Source organism: Triturus cristatus, chromosome 11 (genome assembly GCF_964204655.1).
Source record: "Triturus cristatus chromosome 11, aTriCri1.1, whole genome shotgun sequence".
NCBI classification, from domain to species: Eukaryota; Metazoa; Chordata; class Amphibia; order Caudata; family Salamandridae; genus Triturus; species Triturus cristatus.
The window spans coordinates 209,844,861-209,866,522 of NC_140594.1; the positions used below are offsets into that span (position 1 = coordinate 209,844,861).

Sequence of the window (21,662 nt, forward strand, 5' to 3'; positions counted from 1 at the left end):
ACCAGGAACACTTGTTCGGACCTACCGTGGATTCATCTCTTGAAAAGAAGAAAAAAGACACGGACACGGCTAAATCAATGGGAGCCTTGCTATCGCAAGCTCCAGACGCTCCTTCCGTCGCTCCTCTTACAGAGGCAACTCCAGAGGCTATTCCTCAGACAACCCCTCCACTTCTTACAAAACTCCCACCCAAACCACATTCACCAAGGGTTATCAGAGAGGAGGCTACAGAGGCAATAATAACAAAGGTAGAGGCAGAACTTACAACACCCGCTCTGCCTCCACCCTTACCCAGTGTCTTCCCTCCGTTCCCCCTGGACCATCCTACACCGTTCGGGGAAAGATTACTACAGTTCCTTCCTGTCTGGAACACCATCACCACAGACAGGTGGGTGAGGCACATCGTTCAAACAGGTTACTGTCTGGAACTCACCACCACTCCCCCAACCATACCACCCAGACAGTACCCAATGTCATTAGAACATTTATCACTTCTAAAGCAGGAGGTATTCTCCCTCCTACAAAAACATGCAATAGAACCAGTCCCCCTGCATCAGCAAAACACAGAAGTCTACTCCCTGTATTTCCTCATCCTAAAGAAGGACGGATCTCTAAGACCTATCCTAGACCTCAGACCCCTAAATCTCTACATACACTCAGACCACTTTCACATGGTCACGCTTCAACAAGTCCTTCCTCTCCTGTCCCAAGGCGACTTCCTTGCCACTCTAGATCTCAAGGACGCCTACTTTCATATTCCCATTCACACCTCTCACAGAAAATATCTCAGGTTTGTAGTGGAAGGCCAGCACTACCAATTCAAGGTACTCCCTTTCGGAGTCACCACAGCACCCAGAGTATTCACCAAGTGTCTGGCGGTAGTTGCAGCTCACCTGAGAAGACAACACATTCACGTCTTCCCATACTTGGACGATTGGCTCATAAAAGCCAACTCATACAATCAGTGTGTACGTCACACTCACGCAACAATCCTGCTACTCCACGACTTAGGGTTCACAGTAAACCACGGAAAGTCTCATCTACAACCGTCCCACACACAACAGTACCTCGGTGCCACAATAGACACCTCCAAAGCACTTGCTTACCCCAGTCCGGCCAGGATAGCAAGTATGCAGAAACTCCTAACTAAATTTCAGCCACACCACTCTCTTCCAGCTCGAGTGTTCATGCAACTCGTAGGGATGATGGGCTCTTGCATATTCATAGTACCTCACGCAAGACTCCAAATGCGTCCTCTGCAGGAGTGCTTAGCACGTCAGTGGAACCAAGCTCAAGGTCAGCTAAGAGATCTGGTGTTGGTGGACGGCCGCACTTATCACTCTCTGCAGTGGTGGAACACCAAAAACCTTTCCATAGGGCGACCATTCCTCGAGCCGGTTCCACAGATTGCGTTAACAGTGGGCTCACCGCTTTCCTGCTGGGGAGCTCATCTATTACATCACACTATGCAGGGCATGTAGACTCCACAACAAAAGTTACTCCACATCAATCACCTGGAGTTACTAGCGATTTTTCTGGCCCTAAAGGCATTCCAAAAGCAGATATCAGGCAAAGCTGTCCTAGTCCGCACCGACAACATGACAGCCATGTACTACATAGAGAAAGAGGGCGGGACACATTCCCTACAGCTCTCCCAACTAGCGCAAAGCATTTGGAGATGGGCTAGTCTTAAAAAAAAAAAAAAAAAACTAGCCCAACATGTTCCAGAAGTCCAGAACAGCATCGCCGATCTGTTAAGTCGTCAAACGCAACAGATTCACGAGTGGGAACTTCATCCACAAGTTCTTCAACCCTTTTTCCAGTTGTGGGGGCAGCCAGAGATGGACCTCTTTGCCACACCCGAAAACGCCAAATGCCCAAATTTCGCCGCCAGATATCCACACCTATTGTCCAAAGGCAATGCGATATGGATGAATAGTCAGGCAGATTTGCGTACGCTTTTCTACCTCTCCCACTCATCCCAATGGTAGTGCAACATTCACTGACCCTCATCCTAGTTGCTCCAACATGGGCCAGACAATCGTGGTACACCACAGTACTGGAACTGTCTCTAAGTCCCGCACCAAAAACTACACCTCTCCCCACACCTCTTAACCCAGAACCATGGATAGATCAGACACCCGGACCCAGCACAGCTCAACATAGCGATCTGGCTCCTTAGGTCTTATAGTTCGGTTACCTTAACCTTCCCCCTGACTGTATAAATGTTATCAGAGAAGCGAGACGCCCCACCACTAGAGCCTGCTATGCAGCCAAGTGGAAAAGATTTGTGATATATTGCCACAACAACACCATCAATCCTTTAGATGTGTCAATTCAACACATCATAGGTTACCTATTGCATCTTCATAGGTGTAACTTAGCCTATTCATCTATTAGATTACACCTCGCTGCCATAGCAGCCTATTTACAAAATAGACAACACTTATCACTCTTCAGAATACCTGCCTTCAAAGCATTTATGGAAGGCCTCAAAAGAATAATTCCACCCAGGGTACCCGATGCCCATGCGCACTATGATCCAACGGAGGAGTCACCTATCCTGTGACTTCCAAAGACTTTTCCAAGACAAAAACAAGTGCACATATCCGGGCCCAACACCAGATGGCGATCTATGCTCAGTGTGTGGATCTGCAGCTCTACATGCCAAGAACAGATGGATACTGGTAAGCAGCATTTTCCTTCTGTACATCTGATAACGAAGCATAGAGACGTGTGTGCAGTTCTTTGTTAAACAATAGAAATGAAAAATAGGTTTGTTTCATCCTCATAAATATATGTATAAAACCTGAACAAAGAGGTGACCAAAAAAGAGGCGCAGTATACAAAACGAACAAAAAAGTCCAGACGAGAAAAACCTTATGAGAATAATTAAGATATCCACTATCTCAAGTTTAATAATCCGGAATGAAGTAATCCAGTCAAAGTGCAAGATACAACGATTCAAATGGTGATGTTTAAAAATATCTATTTATGCGTGTATCTGACATGAAGATGGTTAAAATACAGTGTATTATTTTCTAAGGATGCAATCGGTGTGGTATTTGCCTCCTTCTTAAATGTTACTTCAAATTATTAATTTTGTGTTGACATATAATGACTTTGTTTTAGGCAGTCAGTTCCGTCTTCAGTTATGCAGCACTGAGATCAGTTGTAGGTTTGCCTCTTCGCATTCTGATATTAGATGGGTTGGTGGCATCAAGAATCCTCTTTTAAAACTGCAGGTGACCAGGATATGCCGCAAGTAGTTATTTGGCTGAGATTCATAGATGACATTTTTGTAAAGTGGAAAGGAGAGAAAAAATTGTTTGCCAATATGTGCAATATTTAAATAACAGTGATGACATTTGTTTAAACTATGGTTTATAGCCAAGTGGAAATTGTCTTCCTGGATGCATTGATTAAGCTTGGCAAGAACAGGAGAATGACTTCCACTAACAGAAGAGACACTGCTGCATATGCTGTTCTCCATGCCACTTCCTGCCGCCCCAGATCTTTAATTAAAAGTTAATTATGGGCAATATTCACGATGAAGAAATATCTGTAGCACCAACGATGGATTCATGATGAGAGCGACTTAAACTGCAACCAAAAGGTTTTCACAATGTGGCGATAAATGGACTACTTTGGCAGAAACATTTAAACGAGCTAATACGCAAGCGAGAAGGAGCTCCTTGCTTTTTCCAAGGCTTGAATACGCTACCTCAGGAAAGGAACTGCAGCCCAAATGAGAAAATATTCAGAATGAAATCAAATGTCTAACTTAATATAGTGTGCACAACTAGCAAATTGGAAAAATATTAACTAAATATTGTAATTTATGTATACAAAAATGTTTTTAGATGTCCCAAGGTCAGCGTTAACTACTTTTTGTAAATGGCCGAATTTGAGCGATATAACCAAGTCACATTATTCTCCATAGATAGAATTGTCCACTTCAACCTGGAAGCCGCCTCTTCCGCTTGGCTTCTTTACCTGTGGTCACTGCAAACAATGTGAACATGGCAGTAAAACGATGACGTTTTTTGCCAATGAATGTCATTTAAAACGAACATTTTGGATCAATCCGTTTATTAATCTTTTAAGAACTTTCTACTGTATCTATTCTGTTGTTGTCCCCAATTGTACATAAACTGCACTATTGCACAATCGAAACTACGAGTAGAAAAATATTTCAGGGCGATAGAGTATAATGATTTTAGGTAGGCCCTTGCTGAACTCGTGCATTTGTAACGTAATGGTGAGATTACAGGTATTAGATATTTAGGAATTGAACATGTACAAAGTAGAGTCAGTCGTTGAGACAGAGGCGTAAAATTAATTTTATTATTGAAAAGCATATACCTGGTAGGCATAAATTAATTCCAGCCTTGTTGCATTCCTTGCAAATACTGGTTTTATGAAAACAGAATTGTTTTATTATTGGTCAGTAGGTGGAGTATTTGAGCTAAAAAAAATAGATTTTTTTTTAAAAATATGATTGTCTATTCTGACGCTTTTCGTCTATTCTGATGCACTTTTCGTCTATTCTGACGCGCTCTCTGTGGTGTTGCGGTCTAGTCGACGGCACGCTAGGCGTGACGTCACCGGACTTCCGGCGGCGGCCATCTTAGGGGCGCATTAGCGCGCCGATTCAAATAGGATAAGGAGCTCCGTGCCGGCGCTCCTGCTGAAGTGTGAAATACTTGAATAAACCCCTTAAACCTTGCCTGCTGTCCTAGTCATCTGTGGTGGGGCATTGTACAGGAAGAAAGGGGCAACATTACAATGGCGACGAGGAGGTGAAACGGCCCAGCGCTGCCTCCAGGGTGAGTGTCTTGTGGCCTACCAGCCATCGACGCCCACAGGCACCACCCCTGACCAGCAGGAGCGCGGCAGTGTCGCGGAGAGGGAAGGCGAGAGCGCTACATTCCTGACGGGCCCTCCTGAGCCGACTCCGGACCGCGACAACCCCACAGGTACCGCCCCAGGTAGAGTCCACGTGGAGAGGCGGTTGCACGCATCGTGGCGGGGGTCACAGGACGTACCGCGAGCGGCGGCGCCACAGACCGCGACGACGAACCGGACGCAGGGAGCCCCGACAGCACCCGGGGGTCGAGAAGCTCGAGTCCACGACCGCGGCGAACGGAGGCAAGGAGGAGGATGAGTGTCACTTCGACGGGTCTGCCGAACCCGATACCCTTCCTCACGAAAGCTGGGGTTCCAGATATGCCATGGGAGGATTGGAAGCCGTACTTCTTGAATTTCCTGTTCGCCTTGGAAGAGGAAAGTGGCGCTGAGTTCTCGAGCTCGCGCAGGAAGAGGATGCTGCTACACCATTTGGGCCCTGCAGGTCAGAGGGTTTACGACGATCTAGTGAAGGTGGTCCGGCCCGCGGCGGATGACGATGTGTTTCAACACGCGATCGACGACATGGATGCTCATTACCGCCCGACAGTGTGTGTAGCCGTCGACAGGTACAACTTCTACCACAGGGCGCAACAGAAAGGAGAGACGATTGACCAGTACGTAGCGGCGTTACAGAAGCTGGCCCTAACGTGCAGGTTCGGAGCCTTCCAGGAAGAGTTGATTAGGGACCAAATAGTGATGCACGCAGCGAATGCGTCCATTCAAGACAAGCTGTGGGCCAACGGTGACGAACCCCTCAATACGGTGATAGCCATGGTGAAGAAGGCAGAAATGTCCAAGAGATGTGCAGAGACAGCGAAGAAGGACCGCTACCCTGAACAAACTGTGTGCAGGATAGAAGACCGTAAAGGCCACGAGGGACAGACACCGACGGAGCAGAACAGCACGCGACAACACAGGAAGCCCATGACCCGGGGCGTGAAACAGCAGACGCAGGGACAAGGGAGCACCAACGGGTGCTACAGATGCGGCAGCGAAAGGCACGCCGCCAACGACAAAGGGTGCCCAGCGTTCCGGGCCAAATGCACGTACTGCGGGCTGATGGGGCACTATGAGAGAGTATGCCGAAGGAAGACGTCAAGGCAGCAGGTGAAGTACGTGGCGCAGGAGATGACCAAGGAGGAAGAGCAAGAAGGGCAGGAGGACGAAGAAGAGATCCTGATGATAGATGACCAGGTCTTGGGGATCGACGGCGCGGTCGACAAGAAACCGAGGTGCGCCATGACCATAGGGGGTGTAGGAGTCACCATGGTCGCAGATTCAGGGTCCCCCTACACGATCATAAAGAGGAAGATATGGGAGGATGACTTTGCACCTGTCACAACACACCGACTGCGCCCCACGGACATCCACCCGGTGACGTTCACAGGGGAACCCATACCCATGGTAGGGTATTGCCCTCTCACGTTCGAGTTCCAGGGCAGGACGTGCGAATGAAAACTGTACGTGGCAGAAAAGGGACCATCAGTGTTGGGATGGAAAGATCAAGGGAAGCTGAAAATAAAGCTGAACCCAGGAGGCCGCATACAAGTACTCATGATGGAGGACGACCCCAAAGTGGGAGCAAGGCAGTGGAAGGAAGAGTTCCCCGAAGTCTTCAGAGACGACATAGGGAGGCTAACAAAGTTCACGCACAAAATAAATCTCAAAGAAGGAGCCCGACCAGTGTCCCACAAAGTGCGAAACATCCCGTTCCGCACCAGGGAGGCAGTACAAGAAGAACTGCAGAGGTTGGAGGACAACGGGATCATCGAAGCCATCGATAATGCGGAATGGTTGGCCCCCTTAGTCGTGGCGCAGAAGCCGAACGGGAAGGTGAGACTATGTGTGGACCTCAGGGAACTCAACAAGAACATTGTAGTGGACAAGTTCCCCCTTCCCCGCATCAATGAGATGTTAGCTAAGACCAAGGGTGCCAAGTGGTTCTCCACTGTGGATTTAACATCTGCGTATCACCAGATCGCACTCCACAAATCGTGCAACCACCTCACATCATTCATTACACCTTTCGGGTGCTACAAGTTCCTACGGATGCCGTTCGGGCTCGCCTCGGCAGCGGCGGTCTTCCAAAAGTTGATGTACCGTCTGTTCCACAAGATGGAAGGTATTCAGTTCTTCCAGGACGATATCTTGGTGATGGGCGCCTCCACGGAAGAACATGACCGGAGGCTAGCGAATGTCTTGAATGTGCTGGAACAAAACGGGCTCACGGCCCAGTGGGACAAGTGCAAGTTCGGACTGGGGAAAGTCACATACCTGGGGCACGAAATCAGTCAGGAAGGCATAAAACCCAAGGCATCCAACGTAGCTGCCATCAGAGATGCACCCACGCCCACTAGCAAGGAGGAGGTACGGACATTCTTAGGGATGGCTGAGTTCTACAGCAAGTTCGTCTCCCACTTCGCATCAAAGACGCACCACCTGAGATCGATCCTGAAGGAAAAAACGGCGTTCTCGTGGAAGGAGGAACAAGAGAGAGAGTTCGGGGAAGTGAAGAGAGAAATCTGTGGAGCCATACCCATCCAAGGGTTTGACCCGACGGCTCCCACGACCCTGACTACAGACGCTAGCGACCGAGGCCTTGGAGCAGTGCTCACGCAACAGTCGGCGCGAGGAGCGACCGCGACAATCAGCTTCGCGTCCCGCACGCTGGCTGACAATGAACGCAAATTCAGCGTGATTGAAAAGGAAATGCTGGCTGTCGTGTGGGCTGTGGAAAGATTCCGGCAGTTCCTGTGGGGAGGTCGGTTCCTCTTACGAACGGACCACAAACCCCTGATTAAAGTGCTCACGTCCAACGGCCACGAGCACGCTACCCCAAGAATTGCGAAGATGACACTGCGACTCCTCGACTACGTGTACGACGTAGAGTACATCCCAGGCACCAAGAACCGCGTGGCGGACTACCTGAGCAGGGCGGCGGCAAAAGAACCGGCAGAGGCGCAAGACACAGAGACTTGGGCCGAGTACGCAGTGGCGTTCATGAGCGATCATGAAAGAGCAATCAGCAAGCAGGAGTGGGAAGAAGAGTATGGGTCCGATGAGAAGGTGAAGGCGGTCAAAACGTACGTGACGCAAGGGTGGCCGGAGAAGAGGTTGCTGGGAGAAGAACTAAAACAGTACTGGGAAGTCAGGGAAGAATTGTCGCTGGGGGACAACCCGTGTTTTCTGTTCCGGGGCAACAAGGTAGTACCCCCGACGGCGCTGAGGCCCAGAGTGGTAGCTCTTGCTCACGAAGGACATTTGGGCATCGTGAAAACGAAGGGAAGAGTGAAGGAGGACTATTGGTGGCCAGGGTTGGACCTCGCGGTGGAAAGACACGTCAGAACGTGTGAGCAATGCAACAATGCAGACAAGACGCAAAAAGTGCTGCGCCCACCGCTGGGACGCTTCGACTTCCCGGAAAATCCGTGGGAGGAAATCTCCATTGATGTTCTAGGTCCCATACAAGACGCCAGCGGCAACCAGAAGTACCTCACCGTGGTCGTGGACAGGTACTCGAAGTGGCCAGAAGTCCACGTGGGAGACAACGCAGAGACAGATACCATCCTGGGATTCCTCACGGAGGTGTTCATCAGAGAAGGGATCCCCAAGGGAATCCTCAGTGACAACGGCCCACAGTTCACATCCACGAAGTGGGAGGCCTTCATGGACAGGAACGGGATAACTGTCAGGCGCACGCCGGTCTACCACCCTGCTGGGAACGGAGCAGTGGAGAGATTCAACAGGGTGATAATGGGGTCAGTGCAAGCGGCAATCGGCCAGGGAGCAAGCTGGGAGAAAGAACTCAAGCGTATGCTATGGGCGTACCGGATAACTCCCTCGTCCACAGGCTACAGCCCATTCCGCATTCTGAGAGGAAGAGAACCGTTCACCAGAGACAATGTAGCTTGGAAGAGGCTCACGGTGCAGAGTCATTGGTCACCGGCAGTGGTGCGCAGAAATTTGGAGAAAGCACAAGCCGTATACACGAACTACTACGACGCAAGGCACAACACCAAGGAAGTCGCCTTGGAGAGAGGAGAGTGGGTGAGGGTGAAACTGCCTACACAGGGAAGGAAAGGGGACAGCAAGTTCACGCCCCCCTTCCAAGTGGTAGAGCCCTATTCCACATCAGCCTTACTAAGTGACGGGAAGATTTGGGCACAAGATCGGATGGCAAGATGCACCGGAACCAATGAGACTGAACAGAACGTGGAGCTGGATGGCGAGGCAGGAAATGGGGCCACACCGGCGGGGAAAGGCGAGTGTAGGAGACCAGAGGGGGAAGCAGGAAGCGTTCCCAAGGGATCCTGGAGTCCAAGAGGAGGAGAAGGCGAGACTCCGGGGCTTGGTGACCGAGGGACTGAGTTAGGTGGGGCTGAGCCCCAAGACGCGTGTGGGGAAGCGGATCCGAAGGGTGGGGGCAATACCCCGACCGCAGGCGCAGGAAGCAGGAGGACACGCTGCGGAAGAAGAATACTGCTCCCACGAAGGTTCGAGGAGTTCAACCTGGACCACAAGTAAGACTGTTCTATGGTGGAGAGGGACATTGCTTATTGGGTTGTAAAAGGGGGAGATGTGGTGTTGCGGTCTAGTCGACGGCACGCTAGGCGTGACGTCACCGGACTTCCGGCGGCGGCCATCTTAGGGGCGCATTAGCGCGCCGATTCAAATAGGATAAGGAGCTCCGTGCCGGCGCTCCTGCTGAAGTGTGAAATACTTGAATAAACCCCTTAAACCTTGCCTGCTGTCCTAGTCATCTGTGGTGGGGCATTGTACAGGAAGAAAGGGGCAACATTACACTCTCGTCTATTCTGATGCACTTCTCGGATGGGATTATTGACGCAATTCGTGATTAATCTGAATTTGGGGTTTCTTTGGTTTTGATTGGTTATTTGTTATGAATGACTCGAATTGATTGGAAGATCTAAATTTGAAATGCTTGAAGTTATTGACTGAACGAAGTTAACGGATATAGTAATATGTTATCGCGCTATTTTCATCTCCTGTATAAACCCCTGAGGACAGGAGAAGTTTGTCTCCCGGACGTGTCGGTTTGGAGCGAGATGATAAACTGACATCTGTTGGGTCCGGAGCGATACGGCTTTGACTCATATGAGCAGCTGAACTGTGGTTGGATTTTTAAGACCATTATCTGGGGCTGTTTTTAAACATCACTATCTGCACAATAACTTATTTTTTACTTAGTTTTATGCAGAAACAAACAGCTCGGGACATATGCACAGCACATCATTACCATTATGAAACAAGTCCTTAGCAGGCCAGGTTGCACCGTACATAAAGGATTGTATTTTCAAATTCTTACTGTCCCAATAGTCAGTGTGGCAGGGGGCGGGGGCATGAATGAAGCAGGAAGAGTTCCCCTCGTACCATTGGGGTACTTAGTGGGTGGAAAGTGAGGGTCACAATGCTGCAAGGATTAGGACTCCCCCCACACCGAGACCATAAATATTCCTCCAGCGGACCCATTTTTTAGGTCTCGCCTAGTGACGCTTTGGCAAGATCTATTGTCGTGGGTTTCTGTTCGGAAGTGAGACCGGAGATGTGCACGCGCCTGGAGTACAGGCGATGTGCACTCCTACGGCTCGCGGCGTTAGCACAACTCCTGCTCGCTCCCTCCCTGTCTCTACGACGCCCCTTCTGCGTTTATTACACGCCGCTGTTATTTGCTTTTCGTCTTGCCACTTAGAGCTCTGGGCACGGGCAGAGAGCGTGCAGACGAAGCCTCTGCACAGGGGCAGAAAGCGTGCAGACGAAGCCTCTGGGCAGAGGCAGAAAGTGTGCAGCACCTGCAGGGCACTCGGCCAGGGCTCTGGGCAGAGAGCTCGCTGCACCTCCGGGCAATAAGACCGGGTTCTGGGAGAGGGGCAGAAAGGGTGCAGCACCTGCAGGGCACCCAGACAGGGCTCTGGGCAGGGGCACAGAGCTCGCTGCACCTCGGGGCACTTCGATAGGGCTCTGGAAGAGGGGCAGACAGCGTGCAGCACCTGCGGGGCACCCAGACGGGGTTCTGGGCAGCAGGGCCGGCTTTAGCGCTGGTGGCGCCCTGTGCGACAATGTTTGTTGGCACCCTCTCACAACCCCCCCTCCCCCGCCCCCCCCACTCCCCCATGACCACCTCCACCACGGATTCTCTCTCTAGCACCCTATAACAGCGCCCAAGTCTCCATAACCACACTCTCTCAGATGCATTGAATTAGTTATATAGCGCCACTCATACCAGTGTGGGGTGTCCGAGCACTATGGGGGGTGGGGGGTGCGCACCGCCGAGTCACGTGCCTTTGTTGACCAGTCGTAAATTCTCACTGATCACACTTCAAATATGATTGCCTAATATTGCCTATTGACCTCAAACACTTCATTTGCATGTGTGACTGGCCGCCTTGTCACCGCCAGAGCCAAACAAGCATTTGCAATGCAATAGGTCTCGCATTTATGCGAGTTTGTGCTATTGACTTTGCAAATAACAATGCCTTTTATTTTAGTTTTCGTTTTAAAAACATAAATAAAAGGCGTTGTCATTTACAATGCCATTAGCTTAAACTCGTGTAACTGCGAGACCTATTGCATTGCAAATGCTTGTTCTTGAATTTCCGGGGCACCCTCTGGCAGTGTACACCACCCTTTCAGCTCCCATGCAAACCTCCGTCCCAGCAATCCATTGTTCTTTAGTGGGCGACTCCTCGCCCCCCTCTGTGGTCACGCGCGGGGGCAGATATCGCAATCTCGTGATCCCACGATCCTGCCTTAAACAGCATTGTTTTGTTCCAGTTTACCCTGTATCCGTAGTATCTCCAAACATCTCCAGCCTGATCCTGCCTTGCGACCTACAGAAGGACGTCATCTGCATACAGCGACATCCTCTTGTTCTGCCACCGTTCCGGTTCCTCGTCTGAATAGCAACCCTTCTTCCTTATTAAATTAGTTTCAAACGGACCTGTGTATCCTCGTCGCACTGTTTGTCAGTCTAGAACAGATTTCTCCGGATATATTCTTCAAGGCGACTTTCAGTTTGTGTGTCCTTGTTTCTGTGTATACACATTACCAAGTCGACGATACCAACTGTGTAGCAGTGGTCAGATCAGAGTATCCATTGAAAAGCGGTTTCACTGTTCTCAATAACATGATCGCTGTTTGACAAACCTCAGAAAACCTTTGAAAAAAGTTATCCGGTTTGGGGTTGTTGTTGTAAGTTTCCTGCAGATCAAAGGGGTAAGCAGTGTGTTGAAGGGATTTGAAATAAGTGTTTTTTCCTATTTTAACTCCCATAGATTTGGTGTAAATCCATTCAGTAGTTTAAGCAGTGCTTTAAATGGTCCGGTAATGCCCGGTACGGAGTACCGGCACTTTTATATTTTGAGAGGGAGAGTACCAACACTTTTCAAGAGCGACGTAATACTTTTAATTGGAGAGTACCGGCACTTCTCAGAAACAAGCAGGTACTCCGCTACAGAGTATCTGCGCTTCTAGTTTTCCATTTCAAGCACTGAGTTTAAGAGAAATTAGCATTACAAATGTATGTTTAAAGTTCACACAGGTTGGATTTTGTTTACCCTCATAAAAGCAGAGAAATGCACTGACCAAGCTGCAGTTGGTGAAATTATGTCTAGCATTGGTTATAACATCTTATCATATGTTTAACGAAAACCACTGAAATTCACTTAAAAAATTAAAGTTATTGTTACAAAAGAAAACCTAAAAAACACCAACATTTGTCAGTTATAATTAGCTGTGCAATTCATATCCCACAGAACAGACATCCAAACCATAATTTGCCAGGTGATACGATATGCCTTTAGCAGCAGCTTCATGTGTCCTGATAAGGAGTCATCATTGTATATATGGTGCTGAGTGGCACATTGGTGTCAGTTACTGGTTTTCCACGCTTCATCAGTGCGAGTCTGGAACTCTCGGTCTCACTTGATAAAACGTCAGTTTTTCAACAGCAATTCGGTCAAATGTCACATCTCGAGATATCTGAGCCTAAACATTGTCGGCATTGCCATAAGAATGTCATTATTGGATAAACACCACATCTCTATGTTGTGTTTTGGATCTGACTTCGGCCCCTCTACCTGCAACTGTTTCCCCTCAGTGCACCCAATGACCATTAGGGTGCCAAATTGTTTTTGGCTAGGGCATTTAGGGACAGCTCATAGCTTTACCTGTCCCCTTCCTCAGGTAAGTAGCCTGTCGGGGACAGGCCCCTTAAAGGATCTTTCCGAAGAAGTCACAAAAAAACCCTCATAGGAAATTGAAGAAGTCCTCTTCTTTCTTGAGGAAACTATCCTTCCCCTGAACTGTTCGGACTCTTCTCTGCAATTTTCCTTGATGACAGGCTTATGATTTTCAAAAGTGAAGCTGGAGTTTTGGTCTCCTGCTGCCGACTCACCTCAAGCCAAGACCTTTCGATGGGCCATGCTTGTGATCTTTGGGCTGACCGATCAACCCTTAAGGCACTCTCCAAAAGGGATTCTTATTCCACAGGTTTTGTGATCCCTGTGGCACTGGTCCTGATGCCACCCGACATTTCGTCCATCAGTGATCTACTCCTCCCTGCCAGTATCTGGTGTGGTAATGGGGTTGCTCCAGATAATAGGACAATGCGGACAGTTCTGATGAGCAGCTTGCCCTTTCACCCTAAGATGAATATTTCTTAGCACCTTTCGGTCCACATTCTGAAAAAGACTATCTGCAATTCTCAGCAGTAGATCCTCTCACTGATTGGCAATACACCCAATCATTACATAATCTGCGAGAACGGGTGGGAAATGCAGCCGGCATGGAAATCCCCCTAGACAGCCAGTCACTAGTACTGGTAAAGGTGTGGACAGATGGGGAACTAATTTTCACCCTAAAAGTTGATCTCTTCCCACAGTCATACCATACTGTAAATGCTGATTTGGAATAGTGTAGCTGGTGGTGGCAGGTGAAATACCACCAAGAATGTGTTTGTGGGAGCACTGTTATCCCATGCACACCTTCCCTTAGAGAGCTGCTGACCTATCCGGGGATGGCAGGGGACTAGTCAAACTGCTTGGAAGGGAACTTGATAAGGGTATCGCTGTCTGACATAGTATTTATGTGGAGATGGTTGAAATGCCACACATCTACTTTCTCGTGGAAGCGTTGGGACACTTTTTAATAAGCATCGATAAATCTCTAGTCTCTTGTAATATAGGGCTAGGTACTGCAATGAAATGTCTTCAAAGAATGTGAATCTGCTGGTGATGCTAGGGACAAGTGACTTTGATAAGTTTGCACAGGGCCATAAGGTTTTCACTAACCAACTTGCCAGCTTGAACACGGAAAATAGGCTGTGACCTACGCATTTCCCATCACTTACCTTAAGATAATGATCACTGGGTAACAATCAAGACTACCAGTAATGCATTCTATTTGAATGTGGTTTACTGAACACCTTTCTCTGAAAAATACGTGCATGGCACATAGACTCAAGAAATATCTTCTGTTATTTTAAAAGGCTTCATTAGTATGTTAAAGCCTTGTTTTGTGCAGAGTATTTGAATAAGTGTAATTGCAGCTATGAACCCGATGATCATTAAAATAAAAGCTGTGCATATAAAAACAATAGAAATTCGGAACATCATTGTGTAGGAGATGGCAAGACAATCTTTAGATGAAATATACGATGAATCCCTTGTTTTCGAACCCTAGCTAATTTCTACTTAAGCACCAAAAATCAAGCTAGAATTATGAGCTTCCTAAATGGCGCAGCACAAATATTTGCTCATAATGCAACATTTTCCCCATTCTGTAGACTGGTCAGAGAGGGAAAGCAAATCTTATTTTGTGATGTGGGTGTTCTTTCAAGATGTAGTGTCATTGTGCGACCATGACTCAGACTGCTATGGGATAGAGACTCCTTTTGCAATGCCTGGACTTCCACTTTCCACAAAAGAATCTCGCTTAGACCTTCTATATTGTTTCTCAAAATTATTATGCCAAAAACGAGCCTTGTGATTTGTGATGCAAGGTTTGAATAGTCATGCGTGAATTCCCTTTCACGTTTGTTGGTATTACATTGATCTTTAGGTACTGCATGTTGCAATAGTATTCAAACTATAATTAGTTGACAAACTGCGTGCATATATCTTTATGCTATCACATCATCGTCTTAAAAAGAGCTGTGTGTAACATAGAAACCATATAGCCGAAACACTGTGTTGCATATTCAGTTATCTGACATCATAAAAGTAATGCCAAGTTTCAGTAGGATGTTTACCTCCATAATTTACTGTGGATGAACTGATATGGAGCATGTACAGTCATAGGTATCAGAGGGTTGTATTCAAATGCTCTTCCATGAATAAACCACACTTGTTACAAACAATAGAATACCAGCACATGTTGTGCATGAAGAGCTTGGGGTGCAATTCTTAAGTGACTTGTTCTCATTACGCCCCCTGACCTGTTGGCTTAAATTATGGCTAAACCAGGATATACCATTAACGCACCTGATCTTGAGGGATTTTTTGGGCCGGGACAAGATACTGTGTACTCCTTGGATCAAATATTTGAAATCAAACTTTTCTAGGTTAGGTCGACTAGAACTGTTTGAACACCCGAACACAATTGTACAAGGGGATCTGAAGCTCATTAAACGGGCCTTCCTTATGGATAGGAGGTCCCGGAGGGAATGCGTGGAGCTCCAGAAACAAAGCGTGAGGAAATTTGCCGTGCTGAAAACTTGTGAAACAATTGAACCGTACCTGTCTGGCTCACTGACTACCCACGAAAAAATGTTGCTAACAAGGTTTAGGCTAAATCTCTTTCATCACCTGCTGATCCGACCAAAAATAGATATTTTTAAAAAAATGGCAGCACCCTGTGGCTGCGACGGAAAGTCTCCACAGGATATGCTGCATTTTATATTTTTATGTAAGTTTTATGACTTCCCCCGTAAGCGCTATCTGGTGACCCTTTTAAAAAAACGTGATTTTACTCAAATCAGACCGGCACTAATGTATCTACAACTTTTGCACAGTGACTGTATCCTTCAAATTAAGGAATTCTTAAAACTAGCGGTTAAACTAAGAATTTGTATGGACCAGTAATGACCTTTCGCGTATTTGCACTATTTTATGCCCTTATCCCTGGTACTGTTGTATTTTATGGCTACACGTGCAAGTATTCACTATATGGCATTTTATCTGAAATGTGTTTATATGTGTGTTATGTATTTTGTATTGTATATGTACTTTTATGGTCTATAAAAGAACCGAAATAAAGTATTTATGATGATGATGATGAATGCCAGCACATATTAATTTGAGCTGTTTATTTTGAAGGAATATGGTGGTAGCACTGAAAGAGTTATCAATCCGGGGAGACTTCAGAACGACAGTCGAGTACCTCATCAAGTTGCTGGAAACTGAAAGCTTTCAAAACAACGAGATAGACACTGGGTGGCTGGATCACCTCATTGCAGAGAAAGTACAGGTAGGAATAGTCAAAGGGATGTTGTCTTGTTTGTAAGCTTACCTAGTGAATAAGTACTTCACTGCAGATTGCCCTTTTAAGCTTTCTTGGGTAATAACACAGGGATCAATGAATAAAATGTTCTCACATTCAGTATATATTTTGTGGATACCTTGCTGTAGTGGAATTGGAATGCTTTTTATACAGAGCATCTAATTTATTTGTTGTGTCTCTGTTGATAAAATACACAAGTAAGCTACCTAATTTAATTATTGTGAGCTAGCCCTTTAGTGTTTATTTTGTCTTATGCTTTTATGAGTTAATGTTGATGTGCAATTATATTCACTTTTAATTTTTATTTTTAGGCTGAAAAGCCGGATACCATACTCGGTGTGGTATGTGGGGCTTTAAATGTGGCAGATGCACTCTTCAGAACTTGTATGACTGATTTCCTACATTCTCTTGAAAGGTATGGACGTTGTCATTAAATCTAAGAATGCATATAAACTAGTGCATATGGGAATATAAGAAATGTAAAACATGCTGATGTTTTAACAAGGTGTTTGGAAAAAATTGTTTATAATAAAGCATTATCATGAAGTTCCAAGGTTCCTGAACACCTGTGCACGATTATATTTAAGAGATTACAAACAACAAGAGCAACCCATATGCCTACATGAACCTGGGTATATCCACATATAAGGCACAGTGGTTCGCACAAGTCTTAGACAATGATACATTTTACATAGTAAAATCATTGGAAGCAGTAAAGGCATAATCCCAAGATTGCATCTAATTGTTTACCGCAAAAAGCAAACATACTGCAGATTTTCTGATCAAGTAAGTGCAGTTTTTCAAGGACTGGGAGTACAAATGGATAGAGAAGTGTGACTCAGTCCCTAAAGGACTAAACACCACGTAGGAATGGCGGAATTCTGTATCATTACTGAATGAATGACTACCATTGCATTCTTAATTGATTCTTGATCCTCACTATAGCAGACACTCCGAGACAGAGATTTGATCAAGGGCCTTGCACTGCAATCTATGGGAACAACTGGGCACTGTCGCCTAGATCAAAAGTACTATAATGATACTTGATCCCTATGTTGTTTGTGGGGTATTGTTGTATTCTGTAATATGTGAACATATACATCTCTTGGCATGTTTGGATATTGACATATTTCTTTTCAGGTCTTTTAGTTTAATTTGTATTATTTTGTAATCACTTTTCCACCTATGAATGCTTAGTGTTACTGTTTATTATTTGACACATCACTCCATTCTTCCCTATCACAGGCATATGCATATGAGCCCTGTTCTTCTTGGCATTGGTGCTGCACCCTGTGGCTCTTTTTTCTCTCTGACTTTGGCTCTCCTATATTGTCCTTTATCTTCCAGATTGGGTTGCTCTGTGACTACACACTTGAAAAGCACCCTACCTTATACAAAATATGTATTTCCTGCCATTGATCTAAAAAATTTGGTTATTAGTTGAGGGGTGGTACGTACCCACCACAAGTAAGAATTACAATCCTTGTCAGGGTGAACAGCTCACGTTACTGAATTAACCAGAGCTCAACCCGCTAGTATCTATGGCACAGATTAGACAGGCTTAATTTAGAGGCAATGTGTAAAGTGTTTATGCAGTTCTAAAACCATAATAAATTTGAAATGCAAAACAATAATTATCCCAAAACAATGAGAAAAATAGAGTAAAATTAAATAAACAAAATGACACCAAAATGATACACATCCAGTAAGGGGGAACCAAAGATATGAAAATGTAATATTTTAAGTAGAACCTGTGCTAAGGAGCACAGAGTGCCAATGATAGTCAGTGGTTGCACTAGAATAGGACTTGGGTGTAATTTGATGCTGACTAGGATGGAATGCCGGTGTTATACTGTAGAAAGGTAGGATCCTTCTGCATGGCTACCCCCACTTTTTGCCTGGTGCTAAGCTGTTATTGACTAGTCTGACTGGTATCCTGCTAATCATGACCCCAGTCTATCTGCTTTCTGCCTCAAATTGGTATGTTCAGTACTTGGGTACATCCCAGATTGGATACTGGGTTACCCTTATGAATCCCTAGTATATGTTACTAAGGTACCCAGGGCATAGGTACCCCAGAGGTCCCCCATGGGCTGAAGCATGTATTATGCCACTCATGGGAGACCATTCAACCTGTAACTACAGGCCGTGCCATTGCAGCCTGTGTAAGCTTGTGCTAGCACCACTTCCGAAAGATATAGGTTTCCTATATCTAGGGTCATTGCACTTAAAACCTATAATGTCACCCCTATAGCAGGCCATTGCAATCCTGAAGGCAGGGTGCTTAGTTGTAAGTATGAGGGTTTCCCTGCATGAACAGGACACCCCTACAACCGTCTGAGTCCATCCTCCCAGGTTGTAAGTGCATCAGCCATTACGATACATAGAGTGGCCATGCGTCACTACGTGATAACCATCTCTAAATTGGCTGTAACAAACTCGGTCATGTTTGGTATCAAACATGTTTGAATCATACACCCACACCAGTCTTATAGAGCCGGACAGCACACCATCGCTGCTGTCAACCAGAGACCCGATTCTGCCCTCCTGCTGCTGAGCCAAGTTCGAGCAGGGGAAGGCAGAACAATAGGTATCCTGTCACAGGGAGGTGTGACCACCTCCCAGACAAGATTTAGTGTATTGGGGCTGAGTTGGTGTGCTTGCCAGTGCCACCAAGTCTGCATGAGGGCCACCTTTGGTGCCTCCTTGCATAGTCCAGTTCAAACCAGCTCTGGCGCGAAACTGGACAAAGGACATGGGAGTAACCGCTCCACTGTTCACTCCCTCCCCTGGAAGGGAACCTTGAATCGTCCCAACCCTTTCCTGGGGGTACTTAAGGGCTTACCTGTGGGTGGGTCCCTAGGTTTGTTGTGGGACAAAATTCAGATCAGACACCACTTATTCTTCTACCGTCTGGGAACTCTGGACTACGTTTGGGCTCAACTTTGTCCCCCTTTCAATCTGCTGCCGTGTCTGTGCCTGTGCACCATATGGGAACCTTCCAAGGCCTGTGGGCATCAAAGACACCTGAAGGAATCTCCCTTGAAATGAACGAGTCACTTCCTGCATTTGCAGGCACTGCAACTAAGTTGACCGTCTGCTGATCCTGAGCTCCTCTGGACTCCGAAAGGTTCTGCAACACAGGTGGTAGTTCTCCACAGCTCTCTAGGCCTGCCATGCTCTCACCAAGTTTGATGCCAATATCCCTCATGGGGGCTGCAATAACCGAACCCCTGTGCACTGTGTCAACTTGCAGTTGCAAAGGCCCGTTGGCTTTCTTCCAAGAAGATCTTGGGGCTCCAAGTAGCCCCAGCCTCAAGCACCTCCAGTGACCTAAGTCTCCGTCCAAATCGCATTGTGTGCACCGTTGCCTGCATCCTTTAGTGAGCTGCTTGAGGTCTACTTGCAACTCCCGTGCCTCCGGCCTGTGGGTCCTGTTGAGGGTGAACGTTGCTTCTTTTGGGCTCCCCTGATTGCCCGGGGCCTGCCCTGATTCCCCTGCTTGTGGTGAGTCCCCTGAACCTAGCTGGTCCCGACATTGTACCTTCTTCAACTAATGCGTGGGTTGCATTTGCCAAGGCTTGCTTGTGCTCCAGCCGGACACCAACCCCTCAGCACTCGACATCCGACGTGGGACAGCTCATGCACGGCTCCTGGTCTTCCTCAGCGTCGCCTGGTCCTCACAGCTGCAGAGTCAAGGTCCTCGCCAACTCTCCTGCAACTCCCGACATTGGTGGGCATTGGTCTTCCAGATCTCCTGGTCTTTCCTGAGTGACATAGACTCAGTCCCCTCTGCTTGCAGATACCTTTCAACTAGAATCCACCTTCAGATTCCACCGGACACTTTCTCCTTCTTCAGCAGCGGTACTTTCCTGAAGTCCTCCATTGGGTTCGACGGCGATTTACGACATGACTTCACACCTATGCACCCCACTTCCCTGCTGTAGGTAGTGGGGGTACTAGGGTATCCACGGGCGGAGTGGCTCTCCAACCTTCTGTCTTCCACGGGGTTTCTTTAGGGTCCACTGGGAAGGATCCTTTTTCTGTAGAACTCCAACCGCAACTTACATGTTGATTTGTACGGAGCATGTGGTCGTGTTCCCACAGTGCACACGCTCTCCGTGGGGTTCCTAGTCACTCAGCTTGGGTGGTTCCTTGGGTCTCCAGCACTTCTACATCCTCTCGACATTGTCTTGATTCGAGTCGTGATTCTTATACCATTTTCTTAGTATATGGTTTGGTCCACTGTGTATTTCGTGCTATTGACTTGATTACTTTGTGTAGTATTGTGTGCATTGTGCATATCTCCGGGTAGGAGATATCTAAACATATTAGAGAGTATTATATAATAAATACATATTTTTTATAAATACCTTGTGTGGTTCTTTTTCATTTAATTTATTCCTATAAGATTGCATTCTGGTAAAACAAGCTGCTTTACACGCCTTCTGGTCTAAGCCTGAAGGCTGCTCTCCATAGCTACCACTTAGAGAGCTTTCTATGGTTGTCTAAGACCTCCTAAATCACCATAAGGGTTGTCTGGACTGGTGCAAGGTGTCCACTTACATAAGTGTACATCATATACCAGGCCAGCTTTCACACATACACTAACCAGGTTCATCCTGGCGAAAGAGTTTTTCCTTTGACTTTAGTCCTTTAAGTCCTTATCAATCACAGGAGTACACTTCTAAAGCCTCCCAGGACCTCAGTGTGGGCACTTAGAGACTTTAGAGGGAGGGAGGGAGGCAGAGGCCAGCTAGTGGGTCCAGCCCAGCTTCAGTTGCCACTGGTCATTTGCAGGAAAAGGCCTCTTGTAGCTTGTTGTGTCCCTGAACATTTAATGGGCGGTCAGCCTTATGACCCTTGGAGTCCACTTCTTTGTCCTGGGACCAAAAGGGAAAGCAGGTCCCGTCTTCTAGGGTCTTCTCAGGTCTCAGACAGCAAGTCTAGTCCTCTTCTGATCTTCCACTTGTCCAGGAGTCTTCTCAAGTGGGTGCCTAGCGAGGCCAAATTTATGCCTAGCATGAGCTAGTGAGTGGGACTGACCCCTAGGGATACTCTAACCAATGGGGTAAAGGTTCCTGTGGCTAACCCTACCCATTTTGGGCAGTTTCAAGATGGCTGAAGTCTTCTGCCACACTTCACATGGGCTCTGAGAGCTGGGTGTGTGTGTGGGACGTATACTATGGTAATCCTAGTGCCCTCCCACATCTAACACTAAAATCTAGTTTTAG

At 47.0% G+C, this 21,662-nt stretch overlaps 1 protein-coding gene across 9 annotated transcripts in view; it reads left to right on the forward strand.

The window, feature by feature from the left end:
* The window catches only part of ACACB (acetyl-CoA carboxylase beta), a 2,187,049-nt gene that overhangs the window by 700,813 nt on the left and 1,464,574 nt on the right, over window positions 1–21,662 (forward strand). For all 9 annotated transcript variants that reach the window (XM_085633342.1, XM_085633341.1, XM_085633344.1 and 6 more), the window contains 2 exons: window positions 16,245–16,395; window positions 16,740–16,843. In XM_085633342.1, coding sequence (XP_085489468.1) covers window positions 16,245–16,395; window positions 16,740–16,843 — 255 coding nt within the window. The remainder of the gene's footprint in view (window positions 1–16,244; window positions 16,396–16,739; window positions 16,844–21,662) is intronic.